The 24,687-nt window shown below is 39.2% G+C and overlaps 1 protein-coding gene across 1 annotated transcript in view; it reads right to left on the minus strand.

The window, feature by feature from the left end:
• Positions 1–777: 777 nt before the first annotated feature.
• The window catches only part of LOC113171432 (netrin-G1-like), a 40,060-nt gene continuing 16,150 nt past the window's right edge, over positions 778–24,687 (minus strand). Inside the window, exons 3-6 of the mRNA XM_026373775.1 lie at positions 12,045–12,217; positions 9,302–9,328; positions 8,243–8,287; positions 778–3,393 (exon numbers count right to left, since the gene is read on the minus strand). Of these exons, the coding sequence (XP_026229560.1) occupies positions 3,155–3,393; positions 8,243–8,287; positions 9,302–9,328; positions 12,045–12,217 (484 nt within the window). The 3' untranslated portion in view covers positions 778–3,154. The remainder of the gene's footprint in view (positions 3,394–8,242; positions 8,288–9,301; positions 9,329–12,044; positions 12,218–24,687) is intronic.

Consider the following 24,687-nt stretch of genomic DNA (forward strand, 5'->3'; position numbering starts at 1 on the left):
TTGGATTTAACCTTAAAACTTTTTGTGCTAAATGCCAAATACAGCCCAAAGTCAGGCACAAGTATCATAATACACCAATTTTATTGCACTAACATGTCATAAAGGTAATTTTCTTTCACACACGCACATCCTGGCCCTTAAACAGTGCTCTAAAAAGTATTTTCATCCAACTGTCACCACAAACAGTCTCAAGTGTGCCACTTCACATTCTGAAGAGCAGTTCAGACAGAGGAACCTTGAACAATATATTAGATGACAGAAGGTGATACAACTGTAATGCTGAATAGATTTGATTTTGGTACGGCGTTTGTGGTAAGAACATAGTCTGTCAGTTTCAGTCACATCCGCAAGCTTGACATGGCAGTTGACCTTCTCCTAATCCTTGTTTCTCTTTGTTACTGCTGGTACAGATCAAGATTTCTGTTCTCATATAGCACAAATGCAGTTTACAATCCAAAATCTAGGGCCACAATTTTAACCAATTGGTTCTTTATTATAGTCTGGAGTAGACAAAAGCAGACATCTTAGTTCTGACAGTGACTGTCCATATAACAGATCTTATCAGCTGTAGCTCGTTGAAACAACTATTTTTAGATTACTACTTGTTTTACAGTAGATGGAGTTACAGTACGCTAAAGCCTGATGTAAAGCAGCATGTCTTAAGCAAAAAGTCAGTGTCCTCTCCGGTTATTGAGACATAACATTAAGGAAACTGCTTTGTTGTTAGACTGAAGTGTAGAGTCAGTCCTAAGGAAACATATCAGATTATATACTAATTCACAGGTTTACCCTCTTTAGCTGCTTGGCTTACATAATTACTAGCTATATGTACCTTTACGAGGTTACGATGTGACCACTTTTTTTAGAATAAGGACTTTGTTGGAAACCCTACAATTCTCAGATAACCGGTTTTGCTGCTGTCCCCAAATCCTATACAAAGCTGATATCAGCCAGACTGGTTTTATACAACAGGAAATTGTTACTGCAAATGTGCAACTGTGAATTAACCCTTTAAAACCTATAATGCCATAAAGTATAAAATATTCCTTGGTCATCAAAGGAACAGTTCACACTGAGCTATTAGCAAAGCAAGCGAGCATCTTCTTTGTTAGAACTGATGAAGACAGTATTACGTTAATTAGATTTGGCTTTAAGAAACTCTGTGAAGAAGACATTACCTTCCAAACGATTGCTTTTAATACAGTCGAATGCATACTTCAAAGTGTCCAATCTAAATCAAGACAGGTCTATATTGTGCCTACATAACATTGCTAAGGTTTTATTGAACAATTCCTGTTGTTGAGCAAATAGTTTTTCAGGAATTTAATGATGATTTACTTTGTAATTAAAATCAACTGACAGCTGCTTTTGTCTCCAGGAGACTTTTGCTGACCAGCTTTTGTTTTTGTTCTTTTCCTTTTAAAAAATACATTATTTGCTTTGCTGAACAAATAACATCAATTCCTCTTCTGTTAGCTATTTTGCACAGGGTATTGATCTGTTTCTTAGTCTCCAAAAGTTCCTTTCAAAGGCAAGAATCTCTGTCAAAAAAGGCATTTGCTACTCTTTTCATCGACAGTGTCATTTAATGAGAGGCACTTACAGTAGACTCTAACACAATTAGGTGTTTCATGACAACCTCGGGAGGAAAATTAATCTCTCAAATGAAATTGGTCTCAGTGCTCAATATGTCACCCAGCGGGATGCGACTTCATTTCTATTCATTGACCCTCCATGTATTAAAGCTCATTTCCTGAACGCGTCGCTTCGCGGAGGCTCCCGCAGCAGGATGTGAGCTCTCAGCCATACCAGCTCAGAAAACCTTCTCCTCTTCCCATTTGATTCAAGGATTAGATTTGATTACAGATTTGAGCTGGACAACCTCTGCGACAGCCGTACAATCAGCTTTTTTTTTTTTCCAAGTCTTCGTCTTTAATTTACATAAAGCTGATGGGATTTTGGCATGTGTTTCTTCAGATATTTCCCACATTTCATGAGCACATCAAGGACGGTTTACAGCATATTAGAAAAACAAAAAACAAAAAATAGTTTGCTAATATGCAGTATTGTTACCAGCAGCTGTTAGTTCAGTGAGTTGGTCAAATATTGGCATTGATAGCTTTCAAAAATCCTTTTCAAATGACATTCAGCTATTGTCATTGGTTGTATCTATATATCTAATACACTGTTTCAGTCTATACACATCTTGTGTCAAATGTCATGTTACTACTTAATAAAATTACTACTGTTCAACAACAAGACAAAGACATGTTTTTCTTTTTCCCTTTGGTGGAAGTGTATTGTGTAAGTGTGTATGTAAACATAGTTTTGCTGGCGGCTCTCAACTGAAGAGAACCATGTGCCACATAAGCAATGAAATAATACAACCAAACTCGTTATGCACTCGTATTCGGCAGCAATAGAAAACAAGTAATACATCTTTTTGTTTTGCGTAGTCATGAAAATATCTGTTTTATACAAAAATTAAATACAGTTACAGTATGTTACAACTTTTTTTCCTGTATAGGTGAGCTCAAGCATGACTACAAAGAAAAGCAAAAAGTACTACATTGGTACTTGTGAAGGGGCTTGATAATAATACATGTGCAGCATTGGCAAAACAACAGACACCCTTCAGCAAAATAAAATCACCAGAGTCACCAAAGCACAGGAAGGAGAAAGTGAGGGAAACGGGGGAAGAGGAGGAGGAGGAGAAGGTAACAAGTAAGAAAGGAGGCAGTGAGGCAAGATGTTTTTAAGATGTCCCCGTCCACATGATTATTTTTTAATAACTTCGGATGATACTTAGAAATCGTGTGTCTAGTTTTGTACAGTTTGCTCCCGGATTGTGGGTTGCTCTGTCTGAGTCTCCAGTTTGCCTTTAACGAAGTATCAGCCAATGACATAATCACAAAACCAGGGCTCCGTGTTTCCTCTGTGATGCTATAAGACAGCCGCAACTTCACCAGTCCTTTCAGAAAACTCCTGCTCCATCAGTATAATAGAACGGTGCACACACTGTTGCACTAGTAACAGTTTCACCCACCCCTGTGCCCTTGGTCCATTTGTCCTTTGTCCATCATGTACTTGGTAGAGAGTTTATTCTCGATGTGGTCTTAGGGTTTGGTTGAGAATGGGAAGCCACTCAGGCCTCTCAGCAAAGGGAAACAATCAATAGCAGGAGCACTACGAGGATAACAGCAAGCTGGCGACCGATGTGGGGAAGATGGAAGGAGGCCTGTCCAGACAATTGGTCATCACAGTCCCCAGGGCCCTGGCAGCGAGCTCTCTCGCACAGGACACCCGTGAAGCCGGGGGAACAATGGCACCGTTGATGGTGGTGGCACGTGCCGCCGTTCTGACAGCGCAGCATCGCGTTGTCACACACCCGAGCTGAGGAGACAAAGCAAAAAAAAAAGGGGAGACGGGAATGGGTGATTAATAGATCACTCAGTAATAGGCTGACAGAGAACATCAACAGGCAGGTTCACAGGGCACAAGCTGCCTCTTCTTGTCCTGTCTGCATCGCTATGTGTCCTGAGAGCACAACTGACACATTAGGGAGGGCGAAGCCAAGGACTTTGTGAAGTAGTGCAAAGAGGAAGAAGACAGATAAGCAAGACACACTCTGTATGAATACTGGAGTGCAGCCCACAGCCTGTAAAAACCCTTTTACATGAATGACTGCTTATGAAAAAAGAACACAGAGACACATTTTATGGATATTTTTAGGAGCACCACAGGGACTTTAGAGCAAATAATCCTGGCAAAACAAAAGAGCAAACAAAACACTGGAGTGATGAGGTGAAATTAATGATTAGTGTTTCAAAGGATGCCAGAGTATTGTGAAACGGCCCCACTGTGCAGGACAGTAGAATTAAAATTTGTTTCCCTCTGGCACAATGACACTCGGAGAACAGCAACAGGAGAGGCCATGGGACGCACACCTGGCTCATCACACTACTCCTACCTTTGATATGTAAATACATCCTCTCAGGTTAAGCACCAATTGCTGTCATTTTCTACTTAGTGGTTGACATTACAACAAACAACTCCAGCTAAAGAAAACGGTGTAATATCCAGAAGTGCATTGCTCCACTGTCCATTAAACATTTCTCTGTTTTGATATTTACTGATTAGGACTACATAAGTTAATATTCACATTTCCAGACAAAAGCTCACAACTCAATTATCCCAGGAAGCCTCTCTGCTGGCAGAGGTGAAATCCTGAAAGAGGTAATATTTGCCAAGAGATTTCAGTATAATTGGATCTCTCTTCCTGCATAAATAGTAATCACATTTTTGGTTTTCCGTTATGTGGCTCATGCATCAGAATTAACTCAACAAATCATCATTGCTGCTGCCAAAACTGATTAAAAGGTCATTGGTATTGCATTTATCTTAAAAAGTGTATTAACCCACTTCACATGGACACCAGTGTCCTTATGTTTTAAATGGAAACCTGTGGATGCAGGATTTCAATAACCAAATGGGACTCTGCCTTCTTTAAAATGCAGACAGTCCTATGGTTGTGTTGCAAGATAGATTTTCTCCTCGTATGACTTGTGCAAAAATAATGAGTCCTTTGAGAAGTTTCTTACTTTTTGATTCAGGGATTGACACCAAAATCAAAACCAAAATCTGACATTTGTCACTGATTTTCTTAGATTAATTTTTATCCGCCTTCAACTAATGCTGGGAATATAATATTGTGATGTTATATTTAGCTGAAACAGAAATTACACAACAGGGCTTAATATGCAAATCAAGGCAACAGATAAGCTGTTTGTTTGTTTTATTTTCCTTTAAGGGAAAAGTCAATGCTGAAAAAGGAGGAGATTTCAGTGCAGATGCATTTGAGCACCATTAACTTTTTTTTGGACCATTTTAATAATGAGAGGCAATAATGCTGCAGTGAAAAGGATTTAATTAGAATAATATTATTGGTGTATTAGAAGCTAGTATCAGCCATGTTGTCCCCACCATAACCATTGTTCTGTGCTGATATTTGCAGGTTTTCAGAAAAGCACAACTGTATAAATGGATTTGGAAATAAACTGGTGACGTACCTATCATGCTCAGTTTTCTTTGTTGTAGTTATGGTTTGTTTGGTGTCATTTGTGGGCATTGACCAATTAAACCCTAACCAAACTATATCTATGTATATAGCAGGTTTATGTTCAACCCAAATATGTTTCAGGGCTGGTCTCTTCTGGTCCAGGACAACACCATATCTATCAAACAAAATCATCACCTGAGAGTGTTTGTGCTTAAAACTTTTCATCCATGAAGACAAACACCTCCATCACAAAGTGCTGCTGCTCTGTCCTCAGTGGGTTCGAACCTTAATGGCCTCATGTTTACTCCACAATCAGTGATGTCAAATCAGGACATCTTATTTTACAGCTAATGGAAAACACCTGTGCTTTGTGTTTCACTGAAAACTTCCATGGGACTGACTGAGTCTCCCTTGTCTATTCTACACATTAAAATTGTTGCCTGTGGCTGATGGATAATCTGTCTGTCCTCCAGCAGACCCTCAGGACCGTTGCCTTCTTAAAAGGATCTGTAGCTGAAGTAGTCTGCTTGTGCAGAGGCTTAAGTCTGTGGTGTCCTAGAGGAGAAGACTCCAACTCTAGTCATGACAAAACTAGAGTAAAAAAAAAAAATTAATCCATTACTTTGTGTCACTCAGAAAGAGTCTTACTGTACATTGTGATCGGACGTGTGTGAATAATGTAATAGTTAGCTTCAGTTACTGTTTATTATGGATAAAGGGGAACAGCAAAACTTCATCTGTGCAACATAATATAATAAATGATAGTTTGGATTATTTCATACATAGCAATCATCCGTAAGTATTAAAACCTATAAGCCTATAAGGCCACTCAGTAACATGTCATTTTGGACACCATCCTCCAGAGCTGCAGAGAACTGTGACAAGTACCCTGGACTTGATGAGAAAAACAGGTTGAGGGCCAGTTTGATGACAAATAATGAAATATCATATACAATATGCTTTTGGGACAATCTCATATACGCATGTCAACAATCCTGTCCTGTGTGACATCACTCACTCACTGACCTGTGCTGGCAGCAAGTGAGAACACAGCAATTGAGTCGTGGCTAAGAAGCAGCGCACTCTCCCTGAGCCATATGTGCACCTCACACCTCTGTGAGATGTGTGACATTTTTGCAGTATAACTGTTATGACAGATCCATTCTTGGGCCTTGGTGGAAAAAATTCACCACAGCAATAGCATGAAAGTGATAGATAGGAAAGACAAAGAGATGAATTAAATGCCAAACCCGCTTCTTGTGTAGCATGTAAGCCTGATGCATTTGAAACGGATGTGTTATGATTGGTTTAATTAATCAGTGAGGACACATTTATTGTACGATACTGAGACGCTGGACATGTTTCCTCTGTTCTGACATTTTTATAAGAACCTGTGATGTCCCCATCTCTCTGCAACTGAAATCACTGAGATGCAGAAAATCACAGCATGATAACACAAAGTGTCTTTCCCGTAACTTTCTTTTTGTAGAAGATCTCCATCTTTTTTTAGGTACAAATAGGTTCTATTCAACAATAAGCTCTTCAAATAATGCTCATTTCTATCAGATCAGGTCACTGAGATTTGTAGTAGCCATGTTAAAGATTTTATATAAAAAAAAATAAAAAAAAAGAAGTGGGCGACACTAGCATCTCCATTTATTTACATTTAGTGAAAAAATTATATTTATTGAATATGTTTAAATGGCTTTTTAAATATAGATTCACCAGTACAATCTACTATAATGGAGACAGTTTTAGACACAGGATCTGCCAATTATATGTGCTGAGGCAGAAAAGTGTTATTCACTTACACTGGATCAATATATTTTGCCATGATGTCAGGGTAAAATGAGACCCGTGCGCAGCCATTGCTCCTATTATCATATTAACATGAAACTTCATCATTAGTCATGACTCAAGGCTCTGAAGTTTAGGGTAAATTGTCAGCTGCAATGCGGAAAAAAAAGAAGGTGCCTGATTTTCATTTTACTCCAGATCAAATCTTGTGTCAGGAAATGTGTATCACGTCAAATCTGGAAGATGAGAAAGTAACATTAAATAATTAGTTGAAAAGAAAACTTCTGTAAAGATTTAAGTTGGAAGATTTGAGACTTTTGCATAAATATATTCTTGCTAAGAGGCGAAGAAGGAGGAATTAAATAGTCTTGCTTTATTCACAAGCCCTAATTAACTACTATACTTTACTAATTCAAGTCATTTGAACACAAACAACTGTTCTAGTTTTACAGAAAGTTGGATGCTCTAGCTTTTTCATGCAGGATGCAACAATCTACACTCTGTTTGCACACTGCATGAAAGAGGTGTGCCGGTACTTTGAAGAGCACCAGGTGGTTTCCACTTGCCCCCAGCAAGGTAAGAAAGCAAAAAAAAAAATAAAAAAAAACCTGTCCTAAAAGGTCTCACTATTCTTTAAACTTTAGTAGCTAAAGCTCATTTCTAAATATTTACAGTGTGTTCATTATTGATGTTCACACTAAGCTTCTTCCTAACAATTACATTTGCAGGAATCATAACTGATCGATTACAGGATGGAAACATTACAGTTTGATGGACTTTATGTGTTAAGGTTAAGCTAAGTGGTACCTTTAGCATCGATATTTGAAGCCACGGCACGTGACAAAGCATCAGACTCCGATGCCGTTTGAGTGAGAACAGACTGGAAATTCTGAAAGTGCATTTTGTCTCTTCTTGATTTGAGCGCAGTGGTGCAGATGTGACTTAACACAGGATATCTGGGTCTGAGGATTAGCTGGAGATAGCTGGAGATCAATCTACATAAACCCCCCCTGGAGCCTCTTCTCTCCTTCCCTCTCCTCCTGTTTCCTTTTTTTTTTTCTCCTTGTGATCGCGGCAGAAAAGGGTGCACCCCAAGAGAGCATTCTGGGTAATTAAAAGGAAGGCATGATCAAAGAGGTTTGGAGGCTGTGGATAGGTGATCATGAGGTGCACTCTCTACCGTGTTCTCAAAACAAAAGATCTGTCGTATTAGGAACAACGTGGTTGTTTGCACGCAGGATGAAAGAATCTAGGCTTTGGGAAAACAACCTACTGCTATTTATATGTTGTACATTACACTTTCCCCCAAATTATCAATCAATAAGCAATCAAGTCTTTCTATGTTTTATTAATGTCATGCTGAAGTTACAAAGCCTATGTGCCTACCTTGGTTACGATTTGCAACACCAAGAGATGAAGCATTTGCTCGATCTGTGTAAAAATGGGAAAGGTTATATATTAAACTGAGTCGTTATATAATTCATGCTGTTACGTCGTTAAAGCACAGGGACAGCATGCATACATTCTAGTTTATTTTAAGAATCTGTTCTTTAACTGGGCTGATTTAACTCCTACCATAGGTTTGAAGTAGAAAATTGGCGAATGCAAAAGAGTGTGCATGCAGCTTGAATGGGTGAATAGTCAAAGACAAAGACAAAGGCAAAGACATGTACATATGGTGGCTGCTGTTGTTATCCAGTATGCGAAGTCACCTTCAGGCATCAACATGCATGGGGATTCATGGTGGGAACCAAGTCTTCATAAAAAATGGTTTTCTTTGCTCTGGCTCAGGGCAAATATCTGTCTGTGCGCTTAGAGCAAATATTCTAGGAAAGAAAGGAGGAATCATTCTCTCCAGTGTCTGCTGATAACCTGTCCCAAACATGCAGGTGTCCTACGCTATTTTATGCACTAGCAACATAGTTAATCTGCGGCCATACTGGGGTTTTAGCTGTGTCTTATTTTAGTTTGAGGTCATTAAACATAATCAAATCGCATATACTTAAACTTACTGCTGGACACTTTGCAAACCACACAGCATTTTTCCCACCTCAAATCAATGCTTTCATTCCTGCCTTGCAGAACTGTTAGTAGAATGTGATGTATAGATAATGTAGTAGTAAATTGGTTGAAATGTAAAAACTGTGGTACAGTCCTTTAAAGTTTAAGTTTTCTTAAAACAAGATAGACATTTCTACAACAATCAAAATCTGCTATTTTCAAAAACAGTCATCCCAGTTAAAATGCACTGGAGACAAGTTAAGGTTTCTCAGACAATGCATTGGTTCATTCGCAGTCATGGATGGATTTTTCTTCACACAGGAAAACATATTCATGAACAATGATGATTACGTACAACACGATTTCATTAAAAGAGAGTTAGTCATCACTGAAGGAGGAAACCATTAGTCAGCATGCCAATTTAAAAAAATGTGAGCAACTTACGCACTGGTCCATGATTACTGGGAATACCTGCGGAACAAACAAAGGAACAATGTTTCATTAAAGTGTAGACGTATTTCACTTTACCCTTCAATAAGTCACCAGCATTTATCCAGTTGGCCTCCACTGTTTACACTGATTAGCAGCTGTAATGACTCTGCACAGAACCCTGACCATTGCACAGTCCAACACCTGCCTTCCTCTGATGATAATAACATGTCTACCAGTGAGGACGTGTCAACAGAATCGACTCCACAAACAGAAAACGTCCATTCATCAGCATGTTCATTCTTGTTTGGAATTAACACATTGGCAACAGTTTGTTTTCTCTAGCTGCTATTGACTTGCATCTGTGTTTGTTGTAATCAACAGAAATCCTGTCACTATTAATTTGCCTCACCTGTCTGTAAATTAAAGTTAGTAGGGTGAAGGAAACATTTTGTTTCATAGTAACACCATCATCAGGCAGCATCTACCCTGCAATTAGTGTAATTTCTGATTCTTTTTGCAAGTTTGTGCCTCTATGATTATATTTGAGCAGGGTTTTCAAGTTGTTTGCACGCCATTCATCACTCTATTACCAGTTCAGAGCTGTCACGACAGCTGTTGGCACCACCACAGCACTGCAGCAGCAGGAAAAATCACTGATTTTAAGTTCCAATTTGCAAGAAAGCAAGCAAGCTGCAATACCTAACCAATAGTTTTTTTGGGTGCTGTGTAAGAAATCGAGGGCAACCAATATTGGCCTTTAAAGTTCAAGCACATTCTACAGTCTGATCAAACTCTCAGCCCAGCCCCTGTTAACCTCTGAACTGGCGTTGGAACACAGGATGAGTCGACGGTCTCTGCAAAGTGGACTGTCAACATAATTCTTGAAGTGATTCCTCTTCACTTCTGCAGGCCCCCTTTTTTTTAAGGGAAACCTTATATTAGAACATCTCTCACTCACTCTGCTGCTGACAGCTATGGCCCATAGCAACACAGGCTCCATTTTGGGCTCTAATTTATTACATGAACGGTCCATATGTCCATATATCTGCATGGGCAGGGATTTGAATATATAATAGACCTCTCCCAGTTCCTACCTGTAAGATAAATGACTTCCATGATTAAAGAGGAAGACTTGATGACAAATGAAAGCTATTAAACCATAATTACATTTTGTGCGTTCAGCATATTTATCTTGATACAAGGGCTGTATGTTTAATATCCTCATAGGAATTATGAGCTTCACATAATGGATAAAAGCATGTCACAGGGCCTGGGCTTTACTTACAAGAGAAATAAGAATAATTCAAGACAAAAGTGTGTTCATTCAGCACCTGGGGGACCAATATTGCTACGTCACTTCCATGTGCACCATTATTGCATTTTATGCCACTGCCAAACAAGTGCTAATATTGCTTTTGATATGGCTAGACCTTGGTTTCATCAGTTCAGTGCAGATGCGGCCAAGTGTTGGATTTTTTAATAACGGCCTGTCAATCTGCGAGTGAGCGCCACATTGCAGGGAGACTCATAACACAGAAGAGGTGCAGGGATAAATACGGCAATATCTCCTTAGAGTTCACAAACATTCCCCCAAACAAACTCCCACACACAATCAAATGTAATGTATGTGCATAGAGGCGTGCACACATGCCGTTTTCCACATGCACCAGAACGCATGCTCACACAGGTGACGGCGTAATCCTCCAATTCATCATCAACCACTAGCCCAAGGAAAAGCAAGAAAAAGCACTGTTACTGCACAAAGTTAATCACACAATATCAGTGGATCAATAGCAATATCATATGTCTGCACAAATCTAACCAGAACATCGCGTCGGAGAATTCGAGTCAGACAATCAAACGAATCATATGAAAAACCTGCCGTCAGTCCCTGTAGACTGTCGCCATGAATGTTCCTGAACACAAAAGCTGAATCAGTGTGAATGGAGGACCAAAGTGTAAGATCTTCCACCATCTGGCCTTGCCTGGCCGTCCACCACCACATCCCTGAGTGGCTGTATTAGATTTATTGAGGCAATGAGCCCCCTGCCTCAAGCATGGGATTTGATGAATGTGACTCAGCTCCCGTCCAAGATTATAATGGGGATAATGCAAAAGAGCACCTTCTGCCTCATAGATACCACGTGAACAGGCGGAAAAATATCCAGCATTAGTTCACAGTTGACGTGGAATTGAGGATGAAATGCTAAATTCAGTGTTGAGGTACTAGACAGAGTGCTGTCCACAATCATTTAATACTGGATGAATGAAACATAAGACTATGGAAGCCGGGAATGGCCATTGATGAAACTGTGCTTTTTTAATGCCGTCATGGAGATCAAGTTAATTATCTTGTGACCTTGAGAAAACAAAACCGTTTTCTCATGTTCCTGAGATAACTTATCAGCCTGGAAATGAGTGTCTGGTTCATTTGATCACACCTGACATTAGCCATGATCCAAATGGTTATTAGCCTATTCGTTCATTTCGCAATCCTGAAATAAACTGCGCCCTCCTGCCATCTCTCAATGCAGCTGTCTACTCCTCTCTGGTGCTGAAAGAGCAACAGAGGCATAGGTCATTCTAGGTTTGAACAAACCACTAAAGTTGTCATTTTATTGCAGGCTTCATCACATACAGTAGCAGTGACTTCTCCGACTAAGCTTGAAATAGTGTTCTGCTCTGTGAAATACTTGTAACTTAGCTGCATGTTCAATCTTTATCTACTGAACAGTAGAAATATAGACATACTTACATATATTTGCAGTTCCCTTAGGTATTGGGAGGTAAGAGCCGACACTCCAGGCTCTTCCGTGGTAGTGCCTCTTACAGCGGCTGCAGTCTGGCCCTGTGGTGTTGTGCTCACACTCGCAGCCCAGCTTTCCCTTGTCAAAGACACAGCTGTTGGCGTGCAGGTTGCACTTGCACCTGAGATGGAAAGAGAACAACAAAAGTCAGACACATGCATAGGCCTCATTCTGGACCCACTGAATCAATACCTTCTAGAGAGATTACAGAAGCTCTGCCTCTACTGCGGCGTTTATTTGTATCTTTCAATTTTTTGACAGCGCTAAATTGAAATCCTGGTGGGTTATCTGACTTGTATCATGCTTCCACAAAGCTTCATTATGCTCTCCTTTAAAAAACAAGGCCTCATTTGTCGCAGCCCCTGCGGAGAGCACAGCGCTCAGAATAAGGTCACTTTTGCCACTTTGAGAGCTAAATGAAAGGCACTCTGTAAGATTCCTTAATTGAGCACAAAACAAGGATCTGATAGAGAGATGATAGCATAAAGAGAAGCTGTGTAGACTAAGAATGATTATTTGTTCTTTCTCTTCAAAGTTACTGTGCTATTTGGCAAGGAGGCCTTGAGACAGGAAACTCTACCGGTGTGTGAAACTGGTTTATTAGACAGAACTGTGGCAGGGCTGACAGATCCTCCTGACAGGAGAGGAGAGAAGGCCTGGCAGCTCGCAATACTGAACCAAACCCACAACTCTTTTGACCACATGGAACAGTTGTGCTTGTGTTGCCAAGCTTGTGGAAAAAGAACAAGTTAATTGCATTCTGAGTTTCACTTCACTACAGGTTCAACAACCTGAATGAAAAGAGAGTAAATTGCATGTTCTCACAATACAACCCATCTCACTTCAGTGCGTGTTGTTTATTCCCTGTGAAGAGCTATATCAGAGGAAGAACAGGCTGTGGTTGTTGTCACATGACATAGCACAGTTTCATGTTCCAGTTGTATTCCAAATATAAGTCTCCCTATTTAATTTTATTCCTACGAGGGTAAGAGGTTACAACCCGTGACCTGAGCTTCTCGGGAGGATGGGGGCTTGATAAAGAGAGAGCTGAGTGCAAACCATCAGGACGATCTGACACAGTAGACCTCCCCAGAGGTTTGGGCGTCTCACGGTTTCATATCATGCCCATGTTTGTTTTTACAAATCATCTCAGAGGGAAGATTTTTCCCATTTGAGACCGAGGAGCCGGGTATCTGTTGCCTACAATCACCGGTGAACATGAGACAGAGAAATGACAGTAGCAGACAGAAATACATCCATTCTAATTGACTTCCTGGCCTTACTGTGACATCTCGCATTAATGATAGATAACTGCGGGAAACAAGCGAATCTATACTCCATTCTGTCAGCTGATAAGCAGTAAAAGAAAGTCAGTGAATAAAGTCTTATGGCAATCTGGTAATATCCCTTTACAGATAACACTACAGGACACTATCCTCCACTTGAAGCACTGTTTATATTTTAATATAACACATTATTTTAGTGTAAACATGTCTTAAAATACTATTTAAAGACAGACCCTCCTTCAGTTTTTGGCTAAAACCCTTAAATAAGCAGTGTTTAACCAAATGTTACATGGGAATGTATGTAACAGAGTAATATGACTTTTATTTTTATTGGGTATAGTGAGTAATGCTACCATACCCAATTCAAAGACAATCACCATTGTTTCTCAGGCGAGGTGCTGAGTCTAAATACGAGACTCTATAATAAATTCAACTGCACATCAGCCCACATCACAGCAAATAAATGCTAGTGCCTCTTACCATGCAATCCCCATAGTCCTTAACTTTTTAATCAATTAAAGTCCTGCTCCATAAAATTAATGACTGGGTGTAGCTCTTCTGCCGTGCAGACAGCAGCAGCTCCCTGAAGTCAAGAGCAATGAGATTTGACCTTCCACTTAATTAAAAACCAGCAAAATCTGGATCATCTGGTCCAAGTGGCGCGGGCAGCACGCTGATCGAGTATGTGGACTCGGGGGAGCCCTGGGATGCGATGCTTTTGCCGTTGGCATTGTCATATTGAAATCAGAGACTTTTTCTGTCCTCAGTTTGGGCCACAAGAGGAAAGAGATTCCCTGTATGTCCACCCTTTTGAACAGTACCATTACGAAGGCACATTTCATAAAGTTTTAATGACCTTTTATCCTGTGTTCAGCCCAATAGCAATTGGTACGATCCATTATCCAAACAAGTGACCCTCCCTTAGGAGACATCTGGCTTTTTTGTCCTTTCCTATTAACTGTGCTCCTACAGCTGGGTGTAAAAATACTCTTGGAAACAATGCGAATAATAGTGTTATCTTATAGGTGTGAAAAATAAATAACTACCCATTTTATCATGTAACAGTTCAATAGTTAAGGTTAGGTAAGGGTTAGACATAAAAAAGACCTTCAGCTTGGTTAAAAGAAGAACTTAGCAAAGGTTGGAATATAAATACATGGTTAATGTTACAATGGTCATGGTGATTTTTTTTTATGTTGTCTAACATTTTGTTGACCCGTCCATTCACCATATCCTCCTATTCTGCACAACTTTATCTGGCTTCCTCCTTTGCTTTAGAGATTAACGTCTTCTCCTCAGTACAATGGAGTTGAGTTGCAGTTATGGTTCACAGCATTGAAAATTACATTAAAATAAAACTATTTCAGTTAAGTAATCCACTAAACATGTTGTCAACAGTGTTCACTTGGACCTTTTCTCTGAAATCGAGTATTTTCTATGAGGTCTGTGAACTACCCAGACAAACCAGTACATTGTATCTGGTAAAACCTCACTATTGAATTTCATAAATAAAATCTTTCAATGTTGCGGATACAGCAAATCAAATCCATTTTACCTTCTTTGTACCGGTGTAGAGGACGGAATAGACATCTCAAAACCCCAGTAAATAACAACAACATTACCTTTTTAACCTTCCCGCTGAGGAGAATGACATTAAACACCACAGTATGTGATGTCTGCTGCACCTGGTATATAACGCGGTACAGATACTGGTCTTGATTTGGATTTCAGAACAGTGAATAAATCTCTACAGTGAACCAAGATTGGGGTCTATTTGATGATGACATTCTGGGGTAGAGAAGCAACACTGCCCTGTGTTTTCTCCCCTGGCTGCTGCCTAACCTTGGCTTCTCCTGGATGCTTGGCACTGTGTTGACAGGCTCACTATGTCTAACACAGCTTTTCTACCGTGTGACAGATCCTAGCATCTCTGATTCAAGACAAGAGAGGTGCACAGAACTCGTTAAATGAGAACCTTAAAGTAGGAGAGCCTTGAACTGACAGGTGAGGAAAACTTTCTTTTGCTAATTTTCAAGTTGCACCTTACAGTGACTTCCAAGAAGAAAGAGCTCTGATTTATTAGCGCGTCTCTTGCTTGAGATACTCGCGTTTTTGCAGAGTAATTTATTTCTGAGGTTAATTGTGGAAGGCCAAAGGGTGTGACATAAATGCATTTTGCTGCATTACCTCTCTGACGAATTCACAGTTCATAAATTACAGTGAACTCAAAGTCAAGCAATATAAATGTTTGTGATGAACTGTGATGAAGAAAGCGTCAAATAATCTGTAGGGCACATAAAAAAAAGCAACAGATGTCCTTGAACTTGTGTGATGAGTGAAAATAAGGACGTATTTAAATTTTAAACCCATTGATTTAAGCCAGTAACTTCCTTCATTCTGGTAAATGTCCACCCACACAGCTGTCTTTACTTACTTTACTAATTAGACCTCTCAATATGGCGTGGGCATGTACAACCTGTGATTGATTGACGTCTTCCTCGTTCTCTAGTTATGAGGTTAGACACGCAGATTTTTATTCAAATGGACCTTTGGAAAATATTTTGACATGCCATAGGTGTGAATAATATAATTACTGGTGGCTAAATTCCATTTAATTGCTTTAGAATCAGGCTCCCAGACGTGTGTTAGTCTGACTCACTACCACACCGAATGTGTTTCCATCTGCCTGCTTTGTGCATATTTTCATTTTGTGTAATAAAAATTGAGGGTAAACACAAGATATTGAAAAATGCCTAACATAAAAAGCAAAAACAAACAAATAATAATAAGGGTCAGTATCATTAAAAAACATTTAAGTAGAAGCAGAACAATGAAGTCTGGATCATATGATGCATGAATAAATATCGCTCATCAATAAAGAAAGAAAAATTAAGTCAAACAAAAATTGTGCATCTTTTTATATATTACTTTATCTGTATTGCAGTATACTCATCATTATCATTAACATTATTAGTTTCAAATATTGTACCACTATGACCGTTTATACTTTGCTTTACTTTCTTCATTCTTAGCCATGTTTTGCCCAACTTAAGCAGAACTGACGTCCCATCAATCAGAATAACTGAGAACACCTGTGCGACTGTGCACATATCAACTCCATGCTGTAATCTAATATTTGATAATGTTGTCATATGTCCCCCTAAAAGTTTACTTCACATCACTGCATGCATCTTTTTTTTTTTTACTTCATGTGTACAACTGCTGATTCTGACTAACAAACAACACTGAATGTGTTTCACATTGCCCTCCATGGTTTCATCTTGAGATCTCTGTTCGTGGAGGCAATGGTGTGATTGACCTAATTGTTTGCACCTGTGTCTGGGTATAAATACAGAGATTCCCCCTGGAGCAGGCCATATGCTATCTAACATGGCTGATAGGAAGAAATAAAGAGAGCAACCACTCCTTAGACCACTCCCCTAAATCCTGCTAATCTGTATGCAGAGCTCTTAAACTACCTAAAATAAAAAGTTAAATTCTTTCCACTGGAGCTTTAACCCGTGACTACCAGTCTGGATGTTAAGACTGACTGAGCAGAACAGTCTCCCTCAGCTCTATATCTCACCTGTTCCTCATATACTGTAAGTTGCCCATGGTCAGAAGCTGTAATGCGCCTCCATGCTGCATAAATGCATACTTAGAAACTTTCCTCCATAAGGCACTTGGAGAAACTCTCACATATCCTGACCAGTGATAGCTCTGACAGAAATGGAGAGATCAAGGCTGTTGAGGGAAACTTTTGCCTTGCTGAAAGTTTTAGATGAATGTCAATGTGCTACATGGACAAACCAGAATAACCTGCAGTGAAAGAGAGACAGTTTGATTTCTTTTACATGAGGAGAAAGGCCCTGTGACACGTTAGCTATGTGAGTGCCTAAACAGAAGAGTGCCACTTAAAAACAGGAAGTTAGTCCAGCTGCTCTTAATTTAACTCCTGGGATCCTGTCCCTTACTTTCCTGGCCTTTAATTAAACTATGTGTTGGACAATTTGACTTGATATATTCAGAGAATAGTGCATTTTACAACCTCCCAACCTTTCATTTTGTCTTTTTTTTTTTTTTTTTTTTTTTATAGGCTCAAGCCTGGATTTTAACATCATATACACTTTATATGCTTCTGTCTTATGAAGACTGACGGTTGTCTGCTTGCAGTCCTGAGTTGTTTTTCATGTGCCCCATGTCTGGAACCAACTTCCCACAAAGCTTGAGGTCTGTCAGTTCTAATGTAGATTTGTTCATACCTTGCACTTTGAACTATAATAATAATAATAATAATAATAATAGTTAATTTTAAGAAATAAAAGGCAAATACACAAAATGTAATATAATATAACAGAATACTGGGAAAATGAGTTCAGTGTTTTCTGATTTGATATAATACATTTTGGAATACACTAAATTATTCATGTATATTCAAATTAATATTACAGCTTGCCCATACAGTAGCTTGCAGAATCTGATCTAAAAATAAAGATGGAGCTAATGTTAAAATGCCCCTAAAGTTAAAAAGGGAACAGTGTAATATGCAACTTGACTTTAGTTCTGTTTGGATTCAGATCAGTGAATTAAATATAGTACCTAGAAATTTACATGAATTGCTATAATGCAAAAGTGAATCTATACAGGTTGTCTTTAGCAAACTCTATAAAACACAGCTGCAGGGGATAGGGGGAAAATGGCTTACTTCAACAATCTGAGCAGGGACAAGGCAAATCTGGCCAACACAATGACTTTGACAGCATGTCTTTACATTGGATCCTTTTGCATCTTGGATGGCATTGAAGTTTTTCACTAGGAGAGGGGCGAATCACAGAGTCACCTCATTACACCAGGCTGTGTCACCGTGAAATTGAAGAGTCCGATTAGGCTTGTTTTCGTTGCTGTGTGCTGTGGCCAATTTTGTCATTCTTCGGGGTGTAATGTAATACATCTCAAGCAAATTGTTTGCATCCCTCATCGAAATATAAAGTAGCCTCACCAGGGCTTCCCAAATTGTTAGAGAAATATTAGGAATGGATCACAAGTTCATTCCCCCTGCTCCAATTTTCTGCTGAGACGAAATGAAATTTGAATTTACGTGGCTTGGCCCACTGCTACTGAAGCCTGTGATTTGTTTCAATGACAGGGCCTATTATTGAGGTTGTACACTGATGTAGGCATAGAGTATGGTAATGTCTACTCCCCTCATCCCACCTCAGACTTGATGTTGGAGGGACGATTCATTCATTCGCGTGATATAAGACGCTGAGACAAGAAGGACGACGTGAAGAAATCGCCAATCCGCGGACACATTAATATGGAAATCAGAGGCCATCTGTATACTCTGTGGGAAGCATGCAAGTGGTTCTTAGTAGCATGCACTTACCTGCTTTACTATGAAGGGTTAACACTTTAATGTAAAAAGAACACCCTTGCCACTATATTACTCAAGTGAGGAAACACAGTCGTAAAGCTACACACACTATATCCACCTTTTGAATGCCCAAAGCTGCAGCAACCTTGTGTTCCTTTTGCAAGCAAAGCTTGATCATACAGTAAATGTAGCAGAGGACATGTTGATGATTTTACTATTCATGGCTGCTGCCCCTCCAGAGACGGCTTATGTTGATGTACTTTCACTGGCAGCCATATATTATTTACAAAGAAAGCCTGGGCCTTAATGAGCACTAATTAAACGCTGGAGACGAGGAGATGACTGGCAGAAAACATCGCCGCGTGTGACAGACATCTGGTAGAAGATAAGTGAGCAGGCGTTGGCAGCGTCGGAGAGAACCTTATGGTGGTAGCAGAGTAACGCTGGGGGTCGTGTGAACCTGTACTTGAACCTGACTTTCAAACTCTGTCAGTCAAGCTGGCTACAGCTGTCATGGTTCACAGGGCATGGGTTTGGTGGACTGGAAGTGCGCGCGTGTGTGTGTGTGTGTGTGTGTGTGTGTGTGTGTGTTTGCAGTTTCTGTTGGCATGTGTTGTTATGTGGAGGGTATAACTGCCATGTAATTTAAAGGGCTAACATGAAAAGAATCCAGTCCAGTAAAGCCCATTGAGGCTTTTTTCCCCAGTCACTGAAAAGACTGTAAATGCATTTATCACACTGACAGTGACTGATCAGATCAGTCATTTGGGTAATGGAAAAATTAGAGAGACCACCAACTATGTATTTGAGTGTTAGCATTGTCCAAAACAGGGCTATGGCACACTGCTAGATCGGCGACTTGTCCTTTTCCAAACACTTTAAAACAGGTTGAATATTATAAAACCATTTCCACGCACTAAACTACGAATCAACAACAGATTCCATTGAGCTACTCAAGAACATCCTTAACTCAAACACTCGAGAATTATTGATTTGTTTTTTCTCCTGCTGCACTCTGCCCTGCCTGAAATCTACAAGCTTGAGAGACAAAGAGGAGAGAGAGACACACACAAAAGGTTTGAGAAGATTATATCTGTAGAGTAGAAGGAAATTCATGTGTCAGTAGTGTAAATGAGGGAGGGAAATGTTCTGGCACATTGTAGAGTAGATGATGTGGTGAGATTTCTATATGCGACCACTGGAAAATGCACAACTGTAGATTTCCTTAGGGTTTAAAGTATATAGTTCTGTGGGGAGTGATGGCCACCATGTGAATGCACTGTGGAGGAGCCACAAATTTAAGAGCCTTTTTAAGTACAAAATACAACGTGTGTGTGTGTGTGTGTGTGTGTGTGTGAGATATGGCAGTTTTCTGAGCTCAGGATTCCCATGAGGAAGAAGCAGATACAGGGTTTTTTTTTTTTTCTGTGGCTCGAGGGGAACATTGGGGAGCATAAAATAACAGTAAAATGTTTGATATATTTTCTAAAACTATTATTCTCTTGTATCCAAATTGCCTTTGAATAACTCGTGTATATCTTAAAGGGAAGGCTCATGATAAAATATATGTTTTTGTGTCTGTTTGAAGTTTGCTTTTGTTTAATATTTGTCAGCACAATAAGTCCTTAGGGAATGAAACGTATCTCTTTATTTTCATAAGCCTGCAGTCATGTAAATGCTGGATAGTCAAGTATGTATTGTTTTTTAGTGGATACAAGTTTGCACCCAAATTGTTTAATTATTATATTTATGATCAGTAAGTCAGGCCTCTAAAATGATTTAATTTTAAAGATGCACTGTTTTTAAGAGCAACCTTTAGGCTGTGACTAATACACCCACACATTTCACGTCACACCATTCAATGTGCTCAGTAATAGTTTTTATTTTCAGAAGTTCTAAATGTTTGTTCTGACTTGCAGTCAATTAACTTGAAATGATGAGTTGAATGAATGAACTGCCGAGAATTCACTCAACTAATTAACAAGATCAGCGTGCATTGTTTAGGACTTAAAACCCCTCAGTCTTGTCCTTTTTTGGAGTTTGAAGAAGACATTCGTGAAAGAAATTGTTTTTAGTCCTCGTTTTTTCACAATAATTACAACATCAATGCTAATCATGCTAATTATGCTAATAGTTAGTGTTGAATTCTGTGCCTACTCGCAGATGCTTAGAATTAATGTTGTCTTTGTCAACGAACGTTGTCTTTGTGCTAATTTGGTAGAGTTGCAGCTTTAGGTTCTTGTTGAATGAAGAAGTTACTTGTTAAACTGAAAAATGACAAAAGAAATCTGTTAAATCTGCTACTAAGTAAAGACTACTTATGCAAACTTGATTAATGTCATACATTCAATCAAGGATTTACTGTACTATCAGAATCAGCAAGCACTGATTTTGAATTGCACAGTACTTGGAGGCTAAAAGGAGGTGGGGGTGAGAAAGAAACAATCGAATAAGAGAAAAAACACAGAGGTTGGGGAAAAATTGAGAATGACATGGGGGATAAGAGAAATAGCACATTAGCACTTATGGATTAGTTGCCTCTTATTCCCAGGCCCTGCCGCAGCCCTGCAGATGTGCATTTCTGACCGTGCAGCCAGCTGGCAGCGGTCATGTCTTAATTAACAAGCAGACATCTGATCAATAAGTGAGGAACGATGGAGAGAGAGATGTGAAAGGTGGGACAGCCTGCACGGTTCAAGGTTTTTGTTTTCCGTTGATGTGGAATAACATTAGAAATCAATAACGCCAGCCCCACACACTCAGCAGAGGTGGAAAAAAAAAACCCTCTTGTACCTTTTTTCCTTTCCTTTTTTTCTTTATGCCTCCTAATGGTTTCTCCCATACAAGATCATTGTACAACATCTGGCACAATGTGATTCTAAGCATTGTAAAGCCTGTTTTGTTCTATAACTATTCTTAGATTATAACAAGAGAAATCTGCTCTCGTTCTTGTGCATTGTCACATGCAGCATCTGAAGCTTTCCAGGAGGTGTTTCTGAAAGAAATGTTATTTACTTCTATTGGTTTGCCGGCTCTGCTTCAACCTGCCGCAGGCATTTAACCTCAGAATTTCTTGCATTGACTTCCAAGAGTCTACAGATAATGAGCCTCAGTCATTAAAGATTTGAAGACACAACTTGTGCACACATTCTTGCCTCCTACGTTGTCGGTGGGAAGAGAGATTGTGATTACGTCAAATAAATTATGCTTCAGGTACGGTTAGGGTCCATTGTATTTAATTTAGATGCCAGTGAGTAGTTCTGCTGTAGATAGCTAACACATAAGTTCATTAGACTTCTGTGTTACCTCTGTACATCAATTAACATACACGTGTTTAGATGTAATGGAAGGCTTAAAACTAGAGAAATACTGTTATGGTTAATAAAGATGCAGATGTTTCTGAAAGATATCCACACCTTTCCTTTTGTAAATTTTTGTTTTTCAAAATGGTGACGTTGTCTTATGATTGGATTTTTGCTCTTGGATTAATTTTGCTAATGCAAAGCATGGATTTTGTTTGTGAATACCTCCTATTGCAAATACATCAACTTTGTGTTTTGAAATGTAACACGAAGCCAAACCTTTCACAGATTATTGTAAAAAATGTAATATGACATTTAAACTATGCGCCAGTCTCAATTCAGAACCCAGACATTCATGAACATATCCGCAGGTTACCTGACACTACATATACTCAGCTGTGTGTGAGCGAAAGTTTATCAGCATTTATAGAGTATTCTAGAAAGTCTGGGAGAGGATGGCCATTCTGTGATAAGGCTTTCACATTTGGTTGTAGCCAGGAGGCTACTGTGACTGGTGGGAACTCTAATCAGTCTCTTCCCACCTACCTCCATCACCCTCTTTCAAGTGAGTTACTGATCCACCTCTGGACAGAAATCGTATGTTTATTTTCTTTTCTTTCTCAGTACAAACTTTTTGTGGAAAATTGAATTTGATGCCCAGGGGCAGGATGGAAAATTGGGCAAAATAGCTTATTTCTTACCATCCAACCTTTTGCTACTCTTTCTAATGAATGACAAAATAAGATATCTGTGGGAGATGCTATTCTATGCTGGGTAGGAGGTCTTGTAATTTAGAACTCATCAATTCATGTTTACAGTATGAGTGTGGATATTGGAAGAGTGTGTCTGACTGCACAGCATGGATATATCTCTGATAGAGCTGAATTGGGAATATCGCATGCCACCATTATGAAAAACTTGCTGTGGGATGTGATCAAAGACATCAAACATGAGAGAAGTGTTGTCAGATTTTTTGCCAGTTGTGATGGCTTGTGTTCGGTGACTGATCCGTTCAGACATTGCAAGATGATTAAAAAATACTAGATATTTCTGAATGTGAGTTATTTAAAGCAAAAGCTGCAGCTTGCTCCGAAAGGAAACCTCACAGATTAAACCATAAATCTACTCATTATTAAACAGGGCAAGTCTAAATTTGGAACCGCAGCCTGGCAATTCTGAATGTCTCCACATTTCACTGATATGTCCCTGATGATTACCATTTAATCAGCTGCAAATGCTCTTAATTACAAGATTAGTCTCCTACCAATTAGCCAACGTGCTAATGGTTCTAATCTGCCATTGAAGTCGACTGAATTCTAATTAGGGACTAACTGTTTCAATTCACCTAGGGCCCATCTGATGGGTCATTACCAACCCAGTTATCCTCATATAAACCAAATGCAGCAAGCAACACAGGTCCCATTTGGAGAGCAGCTGTAGAGGCTTTACAACCGTCGTGTGGGCCATTTTCATGCATCATGAAACAACAATGTTTTCATTCCGTAAAAATTGCAGGGGCACTGTGATGATTCACATGGATGGAAATATTATACACTGCAACATTGCAAGCTGTGTGATGACATATGTACTAAATTTTACTGAAAGTATGGGCTGTAAAATTGGAATATTTGAACTTTTATCTTAAGTGAAAAAGGAAATGTAACAAGTAGCTGTAAATAAAGCTGTGCCAAGATTATTAACAATGGATCAAATAAATACGACTGATTGTAAGAAAAAAACCATAAGGAATGAAACAAACTGCTTTTTAAATGTATTCTTAAATTGTTTTGGTTTTCTGCCATGCAAACATGTGCCAGATACAATTGAATAACTAAGAGCTTAAAAGATCATATTTTTCCAATCTTGTATGGTTAATACCTTTCCTATGCTGTCATGTGCCGGCTGTCCTATCTCTTTTATTGTGTGAAGGTTCAGAGCTAATATTGCAATTCAGTTAAGTAAATTCATTTTAATGCATGATATTACTCACAGCTCATCCTCAGTTAAGGACATGTGGCTGATAGAATTAAAAACAGCAGAAAACATTCAAATACAAAAGGACACAGTTTCAGACAGACAGAAAAGAACCGTTTTACTGTGAAAAATTATAATATGATGGCGACATCATATTATAGGACTATCAGATAACTAAGGAACATTGAAGTGTCTTTGCCATAGAAATGTAAAGACACACATTAAAACATTTCTTTACCATGGCTCACAGGAGGCAATCACAGCCTTCTGGCTTCTGGTTATAATAAGTTATTTAAGAGACTAGAGATCCATCTGTGCCTCAGGCCCCATTTTCCCCACTTCGGACTCATTGTAGAAACAGAATTTTAGGTTGGGCTGACGTCCACTGAAACACTCCACACTCACACTAGGTAGCCATTATATAGGCTAAAGAGAGGGAGGCAATGACTCATTGCTTGTGTCAAGTTTTTTTTTTTTCTTTCAATTTTAGACACTCTCTAACTTCCATTCATAGTTGGACTGTGTTCTACAGTTCAATCTAGATGCAACATTTTTATCTGTGGCAAGACTGAGCATTTTACTTATTTTAAAAATAAAATGCGAAGCCTGTTTTCAAAAGCAAAAAGAAAGTTGGTTTATACCAAGGGCGTCCAAC

This window comes from Anabas testudineus, chromosome 17, assembly GCF_900324465.2.
Source record: "Anabas testudineus chromosome 17, fAnaTes1.2, whole genome shotgun sequence".
NCBI lineage: Eukaryota > Metazoa > Chordata > Actinopteri > Anabantiformes > Anabantidae > Anabas > Anabas testudineus.